Genomic DNA, 24,451 nt, shown 5'->3' on the forward strand with positions numbered 1-24,451 from the left:
TTTAATAATGCCTTTAATACACCAAACTGAAATCTCAGCAGTAGACCAGGCATCGATCTGGCGATCCACCGATTGCAAAGCAAACTCCTACAGCCAACGCCACCATCATTTATGAGAGCATTTGATCATTAACATTAAGAGAACTGTATGTTAGCCCCTCTTGCTTGAATGAAGCTGAAGTTGGTTTCCAATTGCTGCTTCCAATTTGGGAAATGGCTAAAGGGCAATTCCACCTAATTTTTCACTGCAATCAGCATCTTTAATTTACTCTAGCTAAAAAACTACAACACCTAGACTCTTCAAATCTGGACTAGATTATTCTCAACTCATATCAGAATATTTAAAACCAAGTGTGGGATTTGTAAAACCTTTATCTGATTTGTGAAACTTCAATAAAGAACAATTCTAGTGTTATCCAAAATCATACAAGTTGTAAAGTCACCCATCATTGAAGTTTCACAAATCCCACACTTGGTTTTGAATATTGTGCTATTAGTAGAGAATAGTCTAGAGCAGGGGTCCCCAAACTTTTTCCTGCGAGGGCCACATAGCTGTTCCTTTCTCTGCTCGGGGGCCGGTCTTAGTTTTTGGAGAAAGATACCTTAGAAACTTATTGTCGGCGGGGGGGGGGGGGGGGCTGTTCTGTCTTTGAAACTGTCGACGGGGGGGGGGGGGGGGGGGGGGGGGGGGGTTGCTGACTACGACACATTCGCGGTCGCTTTTAGATAGATTTTTACCCAGAATGGAAATGGAAAAAACCGTGAGTGAAACGGTGACTGGGACTGACTAGTATATATTTGAGGGAAAGTTAGTTTAACATCTGCTCAAGAGCCCCCTGGTGGTTGAAGAGAAATCCACAAACCAGAAAATACAATATATGAAAAAATACACTGAATGCTCTCTGGTATGAGGAGGCGGGCCAGATCCGGCATTGCCAGACCAAATGACGCAGGCCGTAGTTTGGGGACCCCTGGTCTAGAGAGTTTTTCATTTTGTAATTGTGATAAATAGTAGGGTTTACAGTAAATGGAGACTGTTATTTGTCATGTAAACAAATAATTATCTAGTTTGCATTGCTGCTTGATCCTTCAGCATCAGCAGCAAGATTCTTTTAACTCTGTTCCTGTAGTGGTGTCCTGAACTCAACACAGTAAAGTCACTGTGCTAACTAAGGTTGCTAACTAGGGTGCTGAGAGCCCAGTAGGCCTGGTCCTTGTCAAGATGCTGCTACTGTCTTTGAAATCAAATTTCTGCTATTTTTGCACGTTCAGGAGGAGAAGGGCAACACATCACAGGTGAGTCCCTTTCACGGTTTCAACTGAAGTTAGCTAACTTTAACCAACTGACAAAGAAATGTGTAGTTTCTGAGCCATGCTGTTTATGTACATGCACTGCAGCTAGATATTTTTACTATATGGAACATTTAATCTTCACAGATGCAACACTTCCATTAATGTTTCTGTAGGAACGGCTGCATAGATTATATTTCTGGTCTACTTCAGACTACATGTGCTTAAAGTTATTGTTAATGGCAGAAGCAACTTTTTCCAAGTTTGGTTCAATAATTAATTTGAATTACTTTGAGTGTGAAATGTTCATGCATGCAAGTTAAATCTCTGAAGAACATGTTAGCTTTTGTTTCAATACTTTGGTAATACTTAGAAGTATAAAGCTTGGCATCAGAGATATTATTTAATATTTTCCTTTGACCTCTTGACTCTCACACCCAAAATACTTGCACTAAAGTCACTGGGTCCATGACAGTTGAAGGATTTGAAGATAAGAGAATTTAAATATTAATATTTTACAGCTTTTCTCAGTTTGGGTGCATCTCTCAGAACAGAATTGAAATTCTTAAAACTACCTGTTCAATCTTCAAATTACTGTGTCACTTCTGCACATCAAAAAAATTAGTTTTGCAAGTTTTGCTTTTGTACATCATGTAGCTGGTTATGTACACTTCTATGCTTTTATAATTGTAATTTGCTTTTATCGTCTTGATCAAAATATGTTAACCCTCCTGTTGTCCTCGGGTCAAAATGACCCGCCACTGTGTTAAACCCCCCCCCCCCCAAACAATCCCCTAAATGTAATTTTTTTAACTTGAGATTTTAAGACTTTTCCTAGATTGGCCCAGACAATAGAAAAAGTTCAGTGTTGCTTTTATTCTCATTTCCATGTAAGCTGTACAAAAAAAGGTACAAAGATGGTCTTCAGGTCAAAATGACCCGTGAGGCAAATGGAGTTGAAATCAAGGTCACAGAGTTATTTACAAACCATAAAATGTTACAAAGTTTTAGTTGTGTCTCAGATCAATCAGTAGCAGAAGTGAGCAGAGAGTGGAAGGCCAATTTTCCGAGCCACAATGCCAGTCAAACTCTTTCACACCTACTCAAGACTGATGCGATTTGATGACCGTGAATCAAGACCAGCAAGACGTATGACAGACAAACTTGCAGCCATAAGAGAGGTATGGGACAAGTGGGTGGAGCGGTTGCCCTACCTCTACAATCCAGAGCCTGATGTAACAGTGGATGAGCAACTGGTTCCATTTAGAGGTAATCTGTTTTCATATTTGTAATAAAAGTGATTTTCACTATTGATTTCTTTGACTGTTTTCTGTGACACTGATACTAATCACTGATGCTAATGTCTTTTGTCCAAAGGTTGTTGTCCTTTCCGGCAGTATATGCCCAGCAAGCCAGCAAAATATGGGATCAAGTCATGGGTGGCTTCTGAATCAAGCTATGCTTGGAAAATGCAAGTCTATACTGGGAAGTCAACCAGTGGATGCCCAGAGAAGAACCAGGGGTTGCGAGTTGTGCTTGATGTGACAGAGGGACTGAGGGGTCACAATGTGACATGTGACAATTTCTTCAACTCTTATGAACTCGGACAGCAGCTCCTGAAGAGGAAGATCACCATGGTTGGTACAGTTCAAAAGAACAAGCCTGAGCTCCCACCTGCACTGCTTGGGTCAAAGGAGAGAGAGGTCTTCTCCTCAAAGTTTGCCTTCACACCCACCACCACTCTAGTTTCCTACCTCCCAAAGAAAAACAAGAATGTAGTTCTTCTGAGCACACTGCACAAAGACGGCGACATTAGTGACCGTGAGGACAGGAAGCCAATCATCATCCTGGAATAAAACCGAAACAAAGGAGGTGTGGACAACCTAGATAAGGTGATTGGAGCATATAGCTGCAGAAGAATGACTGCCCGCTGGCCCCTGGTCATCTTCCACAACATCATTGATGTGTCCTCCTACAATGCCTTTGTGATTTGGATAGAGATCAACCCAACCTGGATGTCTCATAAGCACAACAAGAAGAGGGTGTTCCTGGAGCAGCTAGGAAAGGCACTTGTAACTCCACTCATTGAAAGAAGGAAGCATGTCCCCCACACAGAAGCCTCAGCAGCAGTTGTGAAAGCTATTCAGAGTGCAGCAGCTCCTGATCAACCTGAGGATCCATCTACCACAGCCACTTCCTCAGCTAAGCCAAGTAAGAGGAAGAGATGTCAGTTCTGCCCTCAGACTGTAAAACACATACTGTGTGCTGCAGGTGTAAGAAATATATCTGCAAAGGCTGTGCACTTGCATACTGCCCTACATGTGCCAATTAGTTGAATGGGTTATGTTATTTGTCATATTTTTGTATTGTACATCCTCTTGTTCACTGGAGAAAAGTAAAAGAAAATTAGTCACTGTGATGAATAAAAATGCATTCGAAACTCATTTTGCACATTTTTTTTCTTAAGCTATAGAAATTCAAGTGGAGAGGGAAAAGTCAAGTATTCACACATTTTGTGGTGAGTGACAATATACAAGATAGAATTTGGTGTTTAAAATTCAATTAAGCTGCTTATATTGGGGGTTTATTGAAGACGGGTCATTTTGACCCGGAGGATAAAGGGTGTATACAGAAAATGAGGACAACAGGACAACAACGTGTCTGTGTTGAATTCTCAACTTCCAAAATAGCATCAGTTCATTGTGTAAGTCTTAACATGCATAAGTCTTAAAGTTGTCATAATGTGAATCATATATTAATTAATTTATATTCTATTATTTTCTAAATCTGTCCTGAATTGGTAAATTGCTCCCAAGTGAGTCCTGAGTTTCTCTAACAGGTCAGTGTATGAACCATTAGCTCAACCAACGATCAACCAGTTTTCTGAAACAGATTGGAGGTGCATCTTGTGAACCATCAGTTGGCAACATTATGCTCTATATAGTCAGAACACAACACAATGTTACATGTCTGAGAACTGATGAACAAGTATCTGGGCAGAGTGAACAGCCAGAGAGAAGAAGAGGAGTGAGGCTGAGGAGGAAATAGTTGGGAGGAAAGCAGAAGAAGAGTCAGAAGAGGCTGAGGACATCTGCCAGTTTCCATCAGTCCAACATCAGGACATGGCTGAGACCCACAACATGATGCTGATGGAGGTCCTCCCACCCTACTGTTCATTCCTTAACCCCACTGAGGAAAAAAGATTCCTCAGTGGAGTTAAGGAACAAAGTGACTATGGAAATTAAAATGTAATGTAATTTCTACAGCACTGTACAGTTTTCCTTGAGGAGATTGTCCTGTGGCTCCTTTTCTACTTTTTTTGTTCTCTGCATTTCTGTCTTTTTCTTTCTGAATCACCATGGCATGGTCCATGAATAAATTATAGCAAAAGCGTAAATCAGTGTTTCTCAATCCTGGTCTTCAGCGTCACCCTGTCCTGCAGGTTTAGGTATTTCCCTTCTGCCACACACCTGAATTGTATCTCTGGATGATTAACAAGCTTCTGCAGTACTTGATTGTCATCCAATCATTTGAATCAGCTGTTCTGGAGTAGAGGCACATCTAAAACATGCAGAGCAGGGGGGCGTTGAGGACCAGGGTTGAGAAACACTGGCGTAAATGATCCTTTTGTAGTCTCTTCTCATGACTAATCGATTTGACTGTCTTATCTGTACATAGAGAGACTATAACTTATTATTTTGAGTCACTGATATGTTAACAGACAGGATTTTAAGAGCTGAACTAAGGATTTTGAAAGCAAACAAATGCTATTTTTCCTGTTTCTACAAATTGTTTTGAGAAATGCGCTTACTGTTTTGTAAATGCCAACAATGACTCGAGAAATGCACCAAAAGTGACTGAGAAAAACTAACCTAGCATAAATTGTCTCAGCTGTATCAATTTGTTTGCCTGTATGAAAAGTGTTCACATTTACAGCTTTGTTTCTGCTAGCTTGCAGGAAATGTAACTTACATAAATGGTTGAAGACAGCCTATTGGCCTTCATGAGACTCAGATAAATGGTGAGTATCTATTTCATAAATTGCCTAAAACAGTTATATTTGTTTTTATTTGTTTTTTGTTTGTGTATTTTGTCTGGTTGCAGACCAGAGGATCACACCTGTTGACAACAAACAAAGGTTTAACTACTGAATTTTCAGTCAGAAATGATCACACCACCTGGTTGAAGTACCTGTGTCCATATGCAAGTCAACAAAGGTGAAACAAACATTTAAGCGAATAAGATGTTCATGTAGTGCATCTTTCTAACTTTTTCTTTTTGTTTTCCAGCAGAGAGGAAACACCCGATTGACAACATGCGAGTCTCAATTTCAACCTGTGACTGGGAAGACTACAACCATCCTGAGCAACGTCTGATCTCAGCGACTTGTGACTCTCAACCCAGAACAAGAATCCTTTTATCACCATTTTGTCTTCTACAATATGTTATCTCTTATGTGGACACATACTGTTTGTTTTGTTTTTGTTTTCCAGATCTCAGTAATACCGTGAGGAAACTGGACATAAAATAGAATCAGTTCTTTTTTTAACTTGACTTTTTAAATAGAAATTGTTTCTTTAAGTGGATTACTCGTAATCTGTATTTTTGTTTAATTAGAAATTATTTTCTTTATAACTTTCTGTATAGAAATGCTTGACAAGTTACACTTCCTTGGTTGTTGTACTATAATTTGTATGGTAAAATTCTGGTAGGAACAGAGACCAGTAATTTACCATAAGTTTTTTTTGGGGGGGAGGGTTTACAATAAAATGTCAATATATCATACAGTCTGGATGTGTTTTTCACTCATGTAGATATTATGCCTCAGTCAGCATGACCGTATTTACTACGGCAAAACCACATTTTATTTTTTTTAAAATATTTTAGGAAGTACGGTATTTTACCGTATATTAAAAATACGGTAAAATCCTGCATGTACAAAATACGGTGAAAAACTGGCAGCTGTGGTTGCCAGAATTTTACCGTATATTAAAATTACGGTAAAATCCTGCATTTACAAAATACGGTGACAAACTGGCAGCTGTGGTTGCCAGAAATTTACCGTATATTAAAAATACGGTAAAATCCTGCATTTACAAAATACGGTGACAAACTGGCAGCTGTGGTTGCCAGAATTTTACCGTATTTTAAAAATACGGTAAAATCCTGCATTTAGCAAATACGGTAAAAAACTGGCAGCTGTGGTTGCCAGAATTTTACCGTATTTCAAGAATACGGTAAAATCATGCATTTAGCAAATACGGTAAAAAACTGGCAGCTGTGGTTGCCAGAATTTTACCGTATTTTAGAAATACGGTAAAAAACTGGCAGCTTTGGTTGCCAGAATTTTACCGTATTTTAGAAATACGGTAAAAAACTGGCAGTTTTGGTTGCCAGACTTTTACCGTATAAAGACGGTAAACTTCTGGCAACTCAGCTGCCAGTTTTTTACCGTAAAATGAGGCCGTTTTTTTTTACAGTGTGGGCACAGCAGAGGAGTTACGGCAAATGCTATTGTCTGTTTTATTTCTGGGAGTCAAGGATTCCTTCTGTAGTTACAGCGGGAAAGAGAGTTTGTGAGGTTGTGCTTTAATAGTCCAAATGCAGTCATCTGGTGTGACTGACAGGTGGGAAGTGGAAAAAGCACAGATTCACCTTTATAATCAGTGGAAAGTGAGTCAAAGGGGTGACAGATTCTTCCACACTTGTGCATCCTTTCCAGAAGGCGTTGACCCACAAGATAGCAGAACAGATTGGAGCTCTCTGCATAAATCTAAAATCTAGCAAGCTGAGGAATGAATGAGAGAAGGCCGATGAGGCATTGCCTGCATGCTTCAGCCATGAAAATTGCAAATTGAAGCTCATTTTTGAGGAGTATAAATGCATCACGATGCCTTTGAAATGTGGAATTTCTTCAGGACGTGTTGGTACAGGGTGAAGTTTTCTGATTGGATCTGCTTGTTTGTACAAAGAGTAATGACTTCATAGATATCCAAGCGCAAAGGGATGTATTTTTGTTGCACCTTGCAATTTTTGTGAATCGAATCAATATAGATACCTCTGCCTTACTCAAATGCTGTTTGCCAGTCAGTCTACGCAAAGTGATAAACAAGGCTTCAGTCTTGACCAAGAGAACAGCAGGGACCTTTAATTTTATCCTGCCATCCGATGGATTGCCTCTGGATTTATTGCACTCTTGTAATGACAAACACATTTCTGTGTACCCAGTCTCTCACTATTGATCGTTGTCTGTTCCATGACCAAGTGGATTGTCTATGGTGGGAAAATACCAAAGTATGTTCATAAAGAACTTCATACTTATTGCGAATTGACTGTGTTAATGACTTCACATTTCTGCTCTCAGTAATACTATTCCAATATAGAAAAAGCAGTCTCGTTCTGAAATGTGCAGTTTGGTGCCTGGACAGTACCATGCAGCTGGATCTATGCAGCACACACTAACAATTTTTAAATTTGTAGGAAGATCAAATCATGTAAAAAAAAATAACTAAAATTATAAACCAAAACTATAAGTCTGCTTTATATTTGTGGGATGATCAAATTTAGACAGATGAAATAATTTACTCTCTATTCAGCTGTGTTATTCTGTTACCACATGAAAATCTACTTATGCTTAAATTTACAAAGCTGTGCATTTTTCCATTTCTAGCATATTTTGTTTGTACTGTTTTAAGTGTTCAGCCTGAATTCATTCTCAAACCCACATAGAACTTAAACAGTTGTCTGTCCATACGATTGATTTATAAGTATCACTAGAGATCACATTTATTTAACATTGAAACATGTTGGGTCAAATGGATTAAGGTATCAAGAAAACAAAACAAAACAAAAACAAAAAGCAACCACAAGCTTTTTATCCATGTATATGGAATGTATTAATGTGGACAGACCATACAGATATGCTTTATAGGTTGATGGGCTAACATATTGTTTCAGGTTTCACATGAAAAAGATTTTTTTTTAAAAAGAAAAACTGAAACAGTTTCAGTCACACTTATTAAGTTTGCATAACTGTTTTATAGTTTTACTAAAAGACTCATTTCCAAATTAGCTAACATCCTACACTTTTACTAAGCTACCAATAAATTGGCACGTGAATAAACATATGATGTATAAACATACTTAAATAATATAGACAATATGTCAGTATTTAATGCTGTGGATAATAATTGAACATGGTGATGGCTTCTGCTGTCATATTTGAAACCTCCTGATGTTTTATATGCTTTATAAAACATCAGAAATAAAACTTAAGTTTTTTTTCTCTATTTTTGTTTGTTCTAAATTTCTCAATTGAGATACCCTAGTAAAAAACATTATCTTTACCTAATAAAGAAAGTTGTATTTTTTTATTAAAAATAATTATAAAAATATATGGCATATTTATGCCTCAGTGTACACAGAGCATCAAGTGCCCACATCATGAGAGACACTGCTAAACACAGAGGAGAGCAGTCTACAACAGTATTCCTCCATCCACAGTACTTCCAAATTTTATCATATGCCTACATACAGGTGGCTAATAATGTCCTATTACGCTTTTTGTAATAAACCAGAATGTATCAGCAGTGAAAGGCAGCTGCTAAGCAAAGCGGAAATTGAATGTTCTGCTCATCATTCAATGTTTTTCCATATGGCATGTCATATGGCTTATCAAATAATTCATTTTAAGGACTAAATATGCATGTGGTTTAGAATCTAGCATTGTCTCTTTTCCTCGCATTCATATAAGCATTAAAACCCCACATAATTCAGGAAAAGATTAATAAAGTGATATTTAAGTGTCTTTTAAGACATTCAGTTTGAAGAAAGGATGTTTATTCATTCTACTTGTCTTTTTGTTCCTATGTTTTATGTTGTTTTATAAGAAGGCAGAATACTGAGTTTGTACATACTTGCAACAGCAGTTTTTTATTCAACCCTTCATGATGATCTTACTGATCATCTTAGCCCAATTGTCTCGCCTCATCCATCTGTCACTGTACAAGAACTGTCTCCTTACAAGCCAGAGTTGGAGAAATTGCTAAGCAAAATACAAAGTCAAAAAACCACAAAGAGAGAAAAACGAGATCTACTTAGATGCACATCACTGTCACCGTAAGAGAATAGGAAAAGGTAAAATAGGCTTTTGCAGATGAAGTGAAGAAAGGGGCTTTGTGGCAAGAGTCATTTGGAATGTCCTTAATTAGGGGTTTAGACAAAAAATAAATAAGTAGTATGGAACCATTCTTGCCTTAAAATGAGAACAGCAAAGTGCTCCTCCAGCTCCTTTCAGCAGAAAGGAGCTTACTTATTTTACATTCAAATGTACAATTGATTATGTTAAAATGGCTTTATTTTAAGAGAACAGGAATACCAATTTACGTTACCCATTTACATTACCCTAGAAACATTTTCCTTTTCTCATCAAGTAAGAGTACTCTTTAGGTTAGCGAAGCACTTTGCTAAAATGAATAAATTGGAGTAGTTATAAATTACATTTTGTTGTTGTTGTTGCCCAGGTGACAGAGACGCGAACAGGCCCTCTCGGGTGTAGTAACTATGACAACCTTGACTCCGTCAGTTCTGTCCTCGTTCAGAGTCCTGAAAATAAAGTCCAGCTGCAAGGTTTGTAAAATTTTAACCTGTTTTTTTCTCTCTCTCACTTTTTTTTGTATGTTTCCAAATATATCTGTTTGACATACAGATTTATAGATTTATAGATTTTATTAAGTAAGTTATCAGCTCAGCCAGCATTTTATGGCCCCCACACTTTCACTGTCACTCCCTCCGTGCACATCTTCATGACGGTACTAAAACCAGCTTGATTTTACAGGCTTGCAAGTGATCCTACCAGACTACCTAAGAGAAAGTTTTGTGCAGGCTGCTCTCAGCTACATAGCCTGCAATGGAGAGGGTGAGTTTGTCTGCAAGGACAATGATTGCTGGTGCAACTGTGATCCCAAGTTTCCAGAGTGCAACTGCCCCTACATGGATATCCAAGCCATGGAGGAGAGCCTGGAGAGAATAACAGAGACATGGGGATTGCTTTATAAAGAATTTGAAGAATCAGGTGAGAAAGTCCTCATAAAAAATAAGGAATTATTGCTTCCTCTCAACTTGTTTGCCTCATCATACTTGTAGAAAATACGACTTTTGCATATAAATCATTTATATGAGAGAGGGTGGGCATGAATTCAGGTATTTTATCCGCACCATTAAACCTGATTGAGAATCCTATTCATATATCTCTCCCTACTCTGATTTAGGGTTGGACAATAATAGCTGAGTAAGAGTATTGAATTCTGGCTTGCTATATGCATATAGAAAATTAAAAACATGACATGAATAGAATAGAATAAGATAAGAAATGTAAAAAAAAAGAAACAACTTTCAGCTTGGGCAGTTTACAGTAAGTATGCAGAAGATTAATCAGCTATAAAACCCATTTATTGCTAGTCCAGCTTTTCCAATCACCAGGGAAACAGAGGTTGAATAGAAGCTCTTAGCACAATGTTTAGTTATTATTGCTGTGCTCGGTCACCCTGCCCTGACCATTATTACTCAGGTGAAATCAAAATTGATGTCTTTTTATCCAGATTTGCATTATTCTGAAATATTACTCACTGCAATTACCTTCAAACTTTATGTTTTAATTGCTGGCTGTAAAGTGAGGGCAGAAGTGTGTCCAGAATGCAGACACCTAAAAGTGCCATAAAATTGTCCTTCAATAAGAGATATCACAGTGCAGTGCTTTATCGACTAAAGATGCAAATAAGTCCTAGCACTAAAGCAGAGAGAGTATAGGGCTAAGGAATTTTATCACGTGCCAAAAATATAACATAGCACCTTTAGTAATAAATTAGTGATGTAATGTTGCCTGAGATGTACCAGCTCCTCTGGATGTACAAGTATGTCTCCAATTATGTTTTTCTAAATCAGAATAGAATAGAACAAAACGGAAACTACCTTTGCTATGTGTTTGTGTATTTTCTTATTAAAATGCAAATATGTCACATTAAGTACGTTAACACAACCTACACAATATACTGTATCTAATTTACTGTCATGGTATTTAAAATTTCAACACTTTTGTTTGCTTATATAAAGATGTGGGTGTTATAACAGCTGGTCAGCAATGCAAGAATGTTCTGCATGTTAGCCCCATAGGTCTCTGTAAAATAAAAATAAAAAAGATGGTAAATTGTATGGCAATTAGTTTCCAAAGTCACTAGATACTGCCTGTCAGGAGAATCTGGTGATTACGCCCAGTTTTGGGCTTATAGATAAACATTGGATTTTAAGGTCTAAATTCAGATTTCATATTCTTTGTCAAAATAGAAAGGATTTGAACATTGTCTTCAGAGCTGAATGAGAAATGGGGTCTCTACTTGTAAGACATAAAGGGTGCATCCAGTATGTTTTTTAGCATACTTGGCTGCATGCCAATCTGTTGTTCAAGAAGTGATTCTTGTCATTTATAGAGGCCCGTGCTACATGAACAAGCAACAAAAAAGCTATTGCTGAATTTATGTGACGGAAACAAGCCGTAAACATGAATGCAGTCTTGTTGGCAAGCTTCTCATGACAGGGAAATCTAAGTAAGAACTGTGTGGTGTGTTTCAATGTTTTTCATCTGTTCAGATGTAAATTCTTTCAGCTCACACTACAAACTTCTCTCTTGTCCTACTTTCCCAACCCTGGTAAACTAAACTTTGGCTTCTGAAAAATATAAGTTTCCAAAAGACTTGTTTATGCAAGGCTCATAAAAAACATGGACGGGATGACTTCTAAATGAATATGATTTCCTCCATTCTTGTAACTGCTGTTTGTATTGGTACAGCAAAAGGTCAGGTAAATTCCTATCACATTCATGTGTATACTAAAATTCAGTATTACTTTTTTTTTTGTAAATATAAACTTCAAATCCAGTTTCTCACACTTAACTACTTTTGAAACTGCCAACCTAAATATGTTAATGAGTGCTGTACTACAGGTACAGGTACAATATAATGTTGATAGTGGACAGAGTTATGCAGATAGTGCTAAACCGCACTTATCGCACTCCTCATTAAATAGGTTTTCTAAAAATATCAGGAATAGGCTTCTTTCTGTTTTGAAATATATTTTCTAAAATTAATTTTGATGTTTCTGTCTGTCTATAATTTTTTACACAATTTTGTCCTTTACATCTAAGTCCCTGTCTTGCTGTGCTGGATGCTGTGTTTCAGAACATAAACACTGTGATGATGTTGGCCCTGATTATTGTTGTTACAGATGAATTTAAAGCCTTCTACACCAGACTTCCCCAGAGCTACTTCCTGAATGTGTCATCTATTCAACACTTGTGGTCCTTGGACAACATGTTTCAGTGGCGGTATGAGCAGCTTCAGAACAGCATGCGGGTCCTCTCCAGACGAGCCCAAAGAGTTATTTTCAAGCTCTTCAGTCTCAGTAAAAGATGTCACAGGCAACCTCAAATTCGGATACCAAGAGAGCGGTGAGGACACATTTATATTCTTTCTTTATATGTTAAATGTTTGCTTAAGTCAGGGCTTTTTAAAGAGTAACTAAAAAAAGTAACTGTGAACATTTAGCCAACTTTACCAAGTCTTTCCCAGCAATAAAATTGAGTTTTTTTCTACCATATAAACATATGGTGAGCAAGGAAACCTGGACCAAACAAAATAAAAAAGAAGGAAATACGACCACAATTATTTAAATTTTAAATTTCCATTGGCTGGATCTGAAGATGCTCCACTGCCACAGTGTTGTCTACTAAGCCAAGGGAGGTTTTTGACTGGAGGTTAAATGAACTGCAGTCACAGCAAAAAAGTAGTTTATACTTTTGTCACTGTATATAACAAGGCAACGCAAGCATCATTTCGCATTGCAATATCCACAGCTTAAGCAGGTAAATCCCACAATATCAGTGAAATATTTGAATGGGATAATAAGTATAACAACAGTAAAAAGTTTACAGAATGAAAACCCCTGCTTTAAGTTACTCTACTTTATGCATCCCGGATTTACAATTATGATTTCATATGCTTTTGTCACATTATTCTTATTCAGTTTAAACTATATACAGTGATGATTTTCAGTCTTTTTCTCACATCTTTTTATAAGGTAAGCACCAATCTCCCTGAGAGGTTGGATGGCTTGGTCATTTTTTTGTCATTAGTATGAAGTTACATTTTTAAAATCTTTCATAATTACTTTTTTGTCATTGGCCTCACAGCTTAGCATAGGTGTTTTATTTTTAGAAATAACACCCAAGTCTATATCAAGGGCTTCATTTTTTTCACATAAACAGCAATGGTTTATTTATGGCATTTTTACATTCACTAAGATAATCAAATGACCAATTAAAAGTTTTCAGAAAAATAAAGAAAACACCAATATTAAAGTTGAACTGTTATATCTCCACGCCCCTCCAACCACCTTCATAGCGATGTGGTGTGTTATAGCAATGCTTGGCTCCTTCGATGTTTACTGCCGAGGAAAGACAGTCATTATTTCTGTACCAGAAAACAGTCACTTGTCAGTAAAACCTAGACATGCCAATGCGAGGGTGCAGAAGGGGTGTTTGCAAAAGGTGATGCTTCTAGCCATCACTGTCAGTCATGCTACATCAGTTCAGCTCAGCTACCACAGTAATGGCAGCAGCGATGGTGGCAACAACACATAGATCAACTGCCAGATTAATCTATAGAGGGTACTTGACATACAGTTTCGGTCTCTTTTCTCTCTCAGCATCCTTACTTCTGAACTGCTCTGGTTTCTCCACCACAATATCAAACTCACATTAATCGCTTATCTATGTGGCTGATATTGCCTTCCACAGCAGGACGTTTTGTCACCAGCTCCTAAACCTTGCTTATCTCAGTTTTTACAACCACATCATCTTTAAATTGTCTCTTAGGTTTTCTTTCTTTACACTGTGAAATTAATTCTCTGTGGAAAGCCATTTTGAGCTGAATATTTGCACCTTTGAGAGAGAAGAGGAAGGTCTCTCGTTGACATCCTGTTTTCTACACCTGAGATTAACAAATGATTTGTGATTGATTTTTGCCTCCCTTAGATTGCTTCTTCACTGTGCTGACAGTTACAAGCAAAGAGAGCCAAAGCAAGTCTTATGTTAGAGGCACACCACATTTTTGCTCAAAGTTTGACTATTTGCATTAATGATTTATGTCATCGTTGAAATGATGGACTCAGATCTTTTTCTCTTTTTTTTTCTGTAAGCTTCTCAGAAAGCGTTTTCCTCATATGCATCTTCCAGAGTGTTTGAAAGCTTTCATGAAGGGGTCCTGTAATCATCCAAATACTTGTTGAATGCTATTAGGAATTCACTCTAAAATTATTTCATAGATTTTTAATAATCCTTAAGGCTAAATTTCCTATAAATGTTGTCTTTAGATCTACGGTCATGTCTCATGCAATTTAATCTCGCATAAAGGGCAAACTGGATTTATAGTTATAACATCTTTTACTCTGATTCTATGTAAATTTACTTCATGATTGATTTTGTTTTCTTATCTGTCATGGGTTGAAAAACTGGTTGATTTTGCATGCAGTGCCTTGCAAAAGGTATTCATAAGCATTTAGCTATTTTACTTTTAGTCATATTACAACCACACATTTTAGTGATTTTATTGGAATTTTATTTGATTGACCTATAATGAGTGACTTGTAAAGTGAAAATGAAGCATTTTTACAAATAAAAATCTGAAAAGCATGCCTTTTATATTTATTAATAACCATCCCATTGCAGTTCTGGATATTAGGTTTAGGGTCACAAACCTTGTGGAATATCAAACTGTATTCATGTCTTAAGTCTTTTGCTGCCTTAAATAGGTTTTCCTCAAAGATCTCTTTGTATTAAGCTTCATTCATCTTCTTCTCAACTCTGACCAGCTTCCCTGTTTCCACTAATGAAAAGCATCCCTACAGTATAATTCTGCCACCCACTGAGGTAGCGTCATATTGGTGGGCATAGTGTTTCTATGGTGGCATGCAATTTTCTACAACACATTACATTTTGTATGAAGGGAAAAAAACTATAAAAAAAAAATTTAACATCACATCTTGTTTCCTGTATTTGACTTGCAAACTGTAAACATGACTTCTTGGAGCTTTCCATTTTCACTAGTACTTCATAAAGGTCTGATTAGTAAACTGTACTACCAAGAGTTGTTATGTGTATCAACTCTTATCGTATACGTGGATATCTGCTGCTCCTCCAGAGTTGCCATGGGCCTTTTTGCTGCTTCTTTGTAAAATTCTTTGTTTGGATCACAATTCAATTTAGGTAGGTTGCCAAGTAGTTGTATAAAATGCTGAAAACCATGAAATAGTTTCATTCAACTTCATAACTATGTGTGTCTGTTTTATAAAGTCCCTGTTAAAAACATTAAAGTTCAGAGATGTAACATGACAAAATATGAAAGAGTATGTGTAATAGAAAATATAATATAGAACAGGTGATCTGGAAGAAACAGCACAATGCCTCCCTGTGTGTCATTGCTGCAGATATAACAGTGAAGATGCTGGTAGTAGTTAAATAGCAATTTGTCTAGTAATAGGGGGCACATAAGTAATGACTAAAAAATATAATTTTCTTTGTAGCAATCTTTCTGTGACTTAGACACATTATTTAGTGGTTGCATAAAAACTTTGTCTAAAGAAAGTCAATAAGCTGTTTAATTGTAATGACTACACAAATTCTCATGTTCACTTGGGGAAGTATAATGACCCTTAACAGTCTAGCCTTCAGGCAAGGAAACTAACAGTGTGCAATCTACATACTGGTTTAGTTCCTAAGTGGCAAATTAACTTTCCCTGTGATTTGTTGTGTGGTAGCCTGTTGTCATAATTCTCAGTCATAGTATGAATAGGCTGGTTCAAAAAGATTCTATTTTTACTTCAAATCTGTTTGATACAGTGATGTTCTAAGTGTGCATGAAGCAGGGTCTCGTCCCCATGGTAACTAAACACACTGATTAGAAAAGACTTTAATGGAATGAAAAGCAAGATCTTCACTTATAACAGAAAGTACTTTCAAACATCCCCTTCATTATATGTTTCTAATTGTAATTTCAATTATGTTTACATTTTTTACTTTGTTTTTCATAAAGCATGAGGCATGTGGAAATTCATTTCATGAGAGAAATGCTGTCTATCCTTTTTTTTCTCAGAGATCAACATTTAAAGCAGCAAACTGAAATACAAACGTAGACATAAATGATAGTCAGATGAAAAGAAAAAAATTATAAGCAGGCAAGAAACTCCTGAGCTCAGACAGAACTCCTATCTGAAATCATATTCATCATCTAACAAAGGAGTGGCAAGAGAAACCAAAAACAAGGACACAAGCAAAATGGGCATAAATGCAGCCGTAGACTCCAGCAAGAGAATACTGACAAGCTGACAACTGAAAAAGAGGAAGATGTGATTATAATTGCATGGAGAACTAACTGGAAAACAAGATGCAAGTGAAACAGGAGACAGAGAAAATGCAGTTATTTAAGATTAAACGTGTCTCACCAGGAGAGCGGAGTCTAACAGGCAGCAGCAGCGGGCAGAGACGGAGAGCTGCAGTAAAGATCTGAAGTCTCCAGCAGTCTTCATTTTGTATAAGAAGTCATAATTCTCTCAGACCTATACATGAGCTTCTGCACAGATATATGATTTATACATTTAAGATGATAGTCAGGATATTTTGAAGTGATGTTCTGAGATGTTATGACCAATAATAGCTTTCTCACATTGACAAGATACAAAGCTGTATAAGCCATCCACTCACAAAGGATCTTTGTTGTATTTTATTGCTGTTTTCTCAGTCAAACAATGTTTGTATTAAGCTAAAGTTACTTTGGTTCACAGTGTTGGCTCTTGTCAGTCTGATTCAGTAGATGTGATTTCTCAGTCCACTCTTGCGAAGAGTAGAAAAAAACTTTTGGATTTTGCGACAGGCTGTCAATTGTGTGAAAGCAGCAGAGATAGCATCTGTCCACAGTTAGTTGTGACGACCTTGTCAGGTGACAATTTGCCGAGTTATTGCAGGAGCAGATCCACTGGCTCCATCGGCCAATGGATCTCCAGGGTCAGCTGGAAAATTACAAACTTAGTTTAAGAATAGAATAGAATAGAATTCAACTTTATTGTCATTGCACTGTCACAAGTACAAGCAACGGAATGTAGTTTGCATCTATCCAGAAGTGCTCTACGAGATATAAATATTTATTTACAGATGTACAAGATTATGTATGTATGGACTATAAGGGGTTATAGCAACTAGAAACTAGATGATACATATTCATTACTGTCTCATTACATCCTAGAGATATGCGCCTTTTCAGATGGCTTTAAATTGCAAAATAATCTACAGGAACTAATATCTTAAAATAAAGTTGGGTATGTTTTCTTCTTCACACACTAATGGCAATGTAAACTGTGTACTGCAGGACAATTAACACTTTTAAACAAACTTTTAAATTATGTTTTATTCAAATTCCCATTTTAAAAGTTTTGCTTCCTTAAAAAATATTTTGTAAGTTCTTATGGAGAAGATTCTTATCTTTTAGGATGTTCACTGCCTTTTTTAAAAATTAAATTCAGCAATAGCCCTTAGAGGCAACAGTTTCTTAAAAGTTTTTTTTTTCTTTTTTTTTCAGGCATACAAGATCACAACAGGAAACTATCAGAACCATCGCTGTCTTGTCTTTACTGTTAAAGTTGTTGGCTTACCCACAGTCCTCTGTGAAGTAGAGAAAATGTGCTTTTAGTTCATTTCCCAGAAGTTGCATTTTATTTTACTATTAAAATCTGCAAATTTCTAAACTTTGCTTAACGTCTCAATGAAATTTAATTAATTCTCCAAAAGTAATCCAACAAACACTTTAAATTTAGCATAAAGTTTTCCTCAATATAAACTCATAAACAATGCTTTTTTTCCAAACAAAAATGCAGCTTTTACATGCTGACCATTCTCTTCTGTAAGCAAAGATGGTAAGAGGCATAAAGGGATCATGGTGGAAAAATCGCAGTACCATGGAATGAAACTCCAATTCACATTGGGGAATTGTGTGCATGTCTGAAATTAAGTCACCCTCCGGCTACAGTGCACTTCTAATATTTATGACATAAATTGATCAAAGATAACGCTCTCTGCTCTTCTGTATGTCTGTCATTTTCTTTAATAATCATCAAGCATGGCAGGAGTTCAAATTCATAAACATTCATGAGAATCTCAGTCAGAGAGGAGAATATAGACTGATATTCCTGGTAAACAACACATCATGATAAAACGATGTTAAACGTTGGACAAATTTTCTAGATACACCTCTTTTAATCTGCAAATGACCTTAACCAGGATTAGTTAAATTCTCTCTGGCTTGTATATTTAAAACTTATAATGAGCCAGCTGTCTGGTGGCTCATTATAAGACAGGAGTCTTATAAAGCTTTTCCCCAGTTAACCAGCTCATGTTGAAAGTGTATTTTGATCTCTTTATATCTTTTATTGTTATTCCTGCAGGCCTCACTCCTACTGGCTAGGACACATCCAGTCTCTCCTGTACTGTTCAGAGAACAACCAACTTGGAACATTCTCCGAGGAGCTTCACAGCTGCAGCTGCCGATATGAACACAGCCCCTGTCAGTTGCCCCCACCCTGCTCTGTTGGCGAAGGCTCAGCCTGTGCAGTGTGTGCACCAGACAACCACACCCGATGTGGAAGCTGTAACCCAGGATTTGCCTTGATGCAGGGGGCTTGCAGACCTATGGTGGCAGACTCTACAGAGAACTACCTGGGCTTTGAGACGGACCTCCAAGATTTGGAGTTAGGCTACCTACTGCAGAGAGCAGACCGCAGGCTTGAGGTATCTCTTTGTTCACTTTTGTTTAATGATGTCAGGTTCACCGCTAGTTGAGCTGTGCCTAAAAAAACGACACATGGACTCCTGGGATTGCATTGTATCGTGGCCAGCTTCTGGCAAAGGGAAGCTTTATAGTTTCTCCACATTTCTGTTTAACAATTTGTCAGACTGTGTTTTAATGGAACCTATTTGTTGTTTTTGTCAAACTTAGCTATGTAATATCTGTGTGTTTAATTTATTTGTTTGACCTTGCCAGATATTGAATACATAAATATTGTTGCACTTTAAGTATGACTGTCTGTGCAGATCTTCTAAGTGGTTGCCACAGCACATTAAAAACAGTGACGGTACATTTGACAAGTTGCATTTTTAGGTTAATGAAATCAATTTCTCTAAACAAAATAACTTCAAATACATGAAACTTCACATAAAGAAGAACACAACATTCTGAAATGTTTCTTTTTTTTTACCCCTTCAGGGGGTCTTTTGTGGGCTCTAGTGTCCTTTATATGAAAGCAGGCTGACAGAAAAGAGGGAAGGAGAGGGGAGAAGACATGCAGCAAATATCTTCGGGTCCAGGAGTCGAACCCGCGACAGCCGCGTCAAGGACTCAGGCCCTCCAAACATGCGTCGCGTTATCCCCTACACCACTATGGCATGCCCCCTCTGAAATGTTTCTTAATTTATAAAATGAAAACTTACTCGTAAAGCAAATTACACTTTTTGAGTATCTGGTATCTGGATTCAACTCCCTAAAAAGACATGCTTACTGTTTGAAAAGAAATCAAGACAGTGAAATCAACCCAGTGATAGATTAATTTGATTTGCGAATCTTCTGCAAAGGTTCCAGTGCCAATAGACTAACATGTTTAGGCAGTTTCGTGGTTTGCACCATTTATTAACTGTATTGGTAAGAAAGGCTTTTGCAGAGGTCTTAGAGCAGAAAATGCTGGTGTTCAATTATTCATCAAGACATTTTACTAGTGGATGAAAATCAAGACAGCAACCGATATTGCCAGAAGTGGATGTGTTCCGCTAGTTTACTCCAAAGTCTGACCATACAACAACAAAACAAAAGGTTATTAGCTATTTCCCCACTCTTGTGGCCAGTTAGATTTTTTTTATGTTAAACATCAACAAATCTAAATAAAGAACCAAAACCAAACAACTTAAAGATCTACCTGATTCTTGCAGTAGTAAAAGCAGGATCTTTCACTAATGCCAATGCTGGTGCAGGTACATATCTTATGTCCCTGAACCTCTCAGATGTCCCTGACATCTGTGTCGAGGACACAGATGTCACAGGTTCGAGTCTCAGCCTGACAACATTTGCTGCATGTCTTCTCTCTTTGTTAAAAGTACTTGTGTACTGGAAGCAAAAGGCTTGGTCACCACTTCTTCAACTCATTCATGTTCACAACAGTCTTTAGAGAAAGGAGGTGCAAATCCTAACTTCAAAGATATATATTACATTTTCAAACCTTTTTTACAACAAAAAATAAAATACAAAATTGACTGGACATATAAAGCTGTTTTTAGGGATTAAATGCCTTGTCTAGAGGCACATCCACAGGAAGAACCTGAGCTCAACTTGTAAGACAATTACTCCCTTTGAGCTACAATCGACCAAATGACCAGCACGGCCCCATGGATTGCTAACAGGTTTTTAACAGTGTTTGCTCTCCTATGCTTCTTTCATTAAATATCTGTTAATGTTAGAAAATTCCTCTGATACAGAAGAAATCTGTATACGTTTCACAGTATAACTGTTGTACAATGCTCATACATTTATGTCTAAAACTGAGTTTTATCACCAACATTTCTCTTCTCTCCTAATGTCACACCAAGAGCATTAAAACACCAAAGTTTATGTTAACAAATAATGGATAGGGTACTTTTGCTTCTTTAGAACCTCAAGATTTTGCATTGTAAATTAATGATTTACATCTGTTTATGTATATATATATATATATATATATATATATATATATATATATATATACTGCTCAAAAAATAAAGGGAACACTTTAATGTTAAACACCTGTTTAAGTGTTCCCTTTATTTTTTTGAGCAGTGTATATATATATATATATATATATATAATCAAAATCAAAGGTTTAGTCGTCAGTTTTAGAAATAAATTGAGCTGGAAGTGACTTAACTAACAGTAGAAGATCTAAATAAACACTCCAAATCTATAACAAAAAGGATGAAAGAAAAAAAATGTAATGCTTTAATTACTAAGAAAATCTCTAGATGAAATTAAAATGTATGGTTCAAACGGGAAGTTGTTAAAAATAAATGCTCTCGTATAAAAAAAAAAGTCTTTGTTACCATTTATAAAAATAAATTCTAAGAGACTTGTTAGATATAGTGAAGAAAAAATGAAAAAACAATGCTTTGGATTGGTTCATTTGTTGTCCCTGACAAATAAAATCTGCTTCTTATCTTAAGAAAATTTAAGGTCTTGAACTTCTATGACAAAGAGGTGTGAAGTGTGTCTGCTGCTCTTTTTTTCCAGGCTGGCTTTCCTCTTCCTTTTCAGAAACTAAATCTAATAACAGCAGCAATAATGGCTAGGCTTGCTGTTCATTCAATATTGTACATATCCTATATCTACATATACATCTAGCATTTTATGGAATCTTACAGTGTTACATACACTCAAATGAGGATTTTGAAAATTATGGAGCTTGCGCTATATAACTATACAACTCTGTACAAAACAATTTCGTCATATTTTTTCAGTGATGTTGCATTGCAAGGATAATATCATAAATATAAAGCTTTCTAAAAATTGCACGCATTCAATATACAGTACATCATGTTTTTTAACTGAACTAATTAGATTTTTTTGTGTGTGTTTTCGGTCACACAGGTTCATGCTATTTTCATCAGCAATGACATGAGACTGAACAGCTGGTTTGACCCATCGTGGAGGAAGAGGATGCTGTTGACGCTAAAGAGCAACAAATATAAAACCAACATGGTTCATATGCTGCTTGGAATATCCCTTCAAGTTTGCCTTACAAAGAACAGTACGCTGGAGCCTGCCCTCACTCTTTATATCAACCCTTTTGGTGGGAGCCACTCAGAGAGCTGGTACATCCCCGTCAATGAAAATGGTTTTCCAGATTGGAAGGCCACCAAGTTGGACCTACCCTTCGAGTGTTACAACTGGACTTTGACATTGGGTAACAAGTGGAAGACATTCTTTGAAACTATCCACATCTATCTTCGTAGCCGGATAAAGACTCAGGACGGAGCAAATGACAGCGTTTATTATGAACCTGCCGAAATTACCGATCCTGCTCAGAGCCTGGGTTACATGAAGATAAACAGTATCCAAGTGTTTGGCTACAGTATGCACTTTGACCCAGAGGCAATTCGTGACTTGATCCTCCAACTGGACTACCCTTACACACAGGGCTCCCAGGACACGGCCATCCTTCAACTCTTGGAAATACGAGATCGTGTGAATCGCCTTTCCCCTGCAGGCCAACAAAAGATGGACCTGTTCGCCTGTCTCCTCCGCCACAGGCTCAAACTCACTCCCAGTGAGGTGGTTCGCATTTTTGCCTCCTTGCAGGCCTTCAGTGCACGTTTACCTAATTCAGTGGATTATGAGACCACCAAGCTGTGCAGTTAACAGCTGGTTGAAGACTCAATTGTAAATTGTGCACAAGGAAAACTTTTTGAGTCCTTGATACAGATGCATACACATGTGCTTTGTCTCTATTAATTATCAAACTCTATGGTTAATCATGAGGCAACCAGCCATGGACAGCTGAAGAATGTACTGGACGATGCCCATTTCAGTGCCATGTAAAAAAAAATGGGCTGGATCTTTGAGGAAATGCACAACTGTTTCTCAAAATAATATTTCTGCTGTAGAAACTCAGAAACCACTGCATACAGCTGAACCATCCTGTTTCAATATGATTCTGCTCATTTATACTGTAAGTACCAATGCTAAATGAATAGACATTTTATGGTTAAAATGGTACTCTCTGTTTGTTTGTATTTTTTATATGTTTCTTTGCTTTAGTGACTGTGCACTTTCCATGACTTGAAGATTGCAGTGGTGTAAAACAAGATTTTGTAGATAAATTGATATTAAAGACATCATGTTATAACAGAGTTGATCCACTAAAAAGTTGTATTTTAAACCCACTAGAGTGAAGGGAATTTATTTGAAAGCCACAAAACAAATATCATTTCCTCTTGTCTGATTAACCATGGCTTTTCTAAGCGAGCGGTATAAATAAATGCCTCTACAACAGAAAAAACCACACTGAACAAGAAGATAAATTTACTGACCTCTTTATCAGGTACACATTGCTAGTACTTTTTTCCCATATGGCAAGCTGTTGAAAACATTCCTCAGATTTGGGTTCATATCAACATAGTGGTGCAGCACAGTTACTGTGCCATCTTCACATACAGGATGCAAATCTTCCATTCCATTACATCCCAGAAGTGTTCTGTTGGATTGGGATTTAGTATCTTTTTAGAGTTCTGAAGAATAATGAATACACAGAAAAAAAACTGTTTCAGATTTCTTAGTTGAGCTTTTCCATTCGGTGTGTTGTCCTACTGTTAGTAGCCAAAAGAAGACGGGTCCAGTATGAGCATAACATGGTCAGCACCAATACCCAGCTAAGCTGTAATATTTTAACCGGGGACCCCCAACCGCCAGACCCCAGGCATATATGGTATATATGCATATATACTATATGTATGGTATATATGCACAGTATATACCATACATATATTGATACCTGAGTCCAGATTAATGAATGTGTAGTAATCTTTGTGTCCCATCTTCCATCTTATTCTGCCCCAATGGTACACTACAATATTTGGGAGGAAAAGTATGATGCATGGCAAGCAAAAAGTGAACAATGCTCTCCTCTGAATGATGCTCACTGACACCTCTAAGCCAAAATCAGACTCAACCATCTGAATGTTGCAGCTTACATTGAGACTCATTGGACCAGGCAACATCCAGTTTTTTTTATATTATATGTTTTAGATGATCGACTGAATTGTTGCCTTGGTTTCTTTTCTTTGGCTTCCGTAGTAGCACCCTGTGAGGTCTTCTGTTGTAGTTTGAAGTCTGCTTCATGGTTTGATGTGTTGCACAACTGAAGATGATGCTCTAAAAATCTCAGTTGTCAAGAGTGCTTTATTTTTTACTTTTTGGGCCTTTCTATCTTAACACAAGAGATGGTTGAGTGTCAAAATCAAAGTATACATCTTCACTATACATCAGTGTTAT

The 24,451-nt window shown here is 37.1% G+C and overlaps 2 protein-coding genes and 1 long non-coding RNA gene across 3 annotated transcripts in view; all 3 read left to right on the forward strand.

The window, feature by feature from the left end:
• LOC102227256 (BMP/retinoic acid-inducible neural-specific protein 3-like) overlaps positions 1-23,343 on the forward strand; it is a 60,727-nt gene extending 37,384 nt beyond the window's left edge. Inside the window, exons 5-9 of the mRNA XM_005800889.2 lie at positions 9,812-9,917; positions 10,126-10,362; positions 12,567-12,789; positions 18,831-19,173; positions 22,049-23,343. Of these exons, the coding sequence (XP_005800946.1) occupies positions 9,812-9,917; positions 10,126-10,362; positions 12,567-12,789; positions 18,831-19,173; positions 22,049-22,819 (1,680 nt within the window). The 3' untranslated portion in view covers positions 22,820-23,343. The remainder of the gene's footprint in view (positions 1-9,811; positions 9,918-10,125; positions 10,363-12,566; positions 12,790-18,830; positions 19,174-22,048) is intronic.
• Positions 2,220-3,705, forward strand: LOC111609705 (piggyBac transposable element-derived protein 3-like). Its single transcript, XM_023339560.1, has 2 exons — positions 2,220-2,558; positions 2,667-3,705. Exons 1-2 carry the CDS (start codon positions 2,366-2,368, stop codon positions 3,143-3,145), a joined length of 672 nt encoding a protein of 223 aa, XP_023195328.1. The 5' UTR covers positions 2,220-2,365; the 3' UTR covers positions 3,146-3,705.
• On the forward strand, positions 5,161-5,761 carry LOC111609706. Its single transcript, XR_002753276.1, has 3 exons — positions 5,161-5,310; positions 5,394-5,506; positions 5,579-5,761. It is a non-coding gene; the product is annotated as an uncharacterized LOC111609706 (long non-coding RNA).
• Positions 23,344-24,451: the final 1,108 nt, after the last annotated feature.

The sequence above is a fragment of the Xiphophorus maculatus genome, chromosome 9 (assembly GCF_002775205.1).
Source record: "Xiphophorus maculatus strain JP 163 A chromosome 9, X_maculatus-5.0-male, whole genome shotgun sequence".
In the NCBI taxonomy this organism is placed as follows: domain Eukaryota; kingdom Metazoa; phylum Chordata; class Actinopteri; order Cyprinodontiformes; family Poeciliidae; genus Xiphophorus; species Xiphophorus maculatus.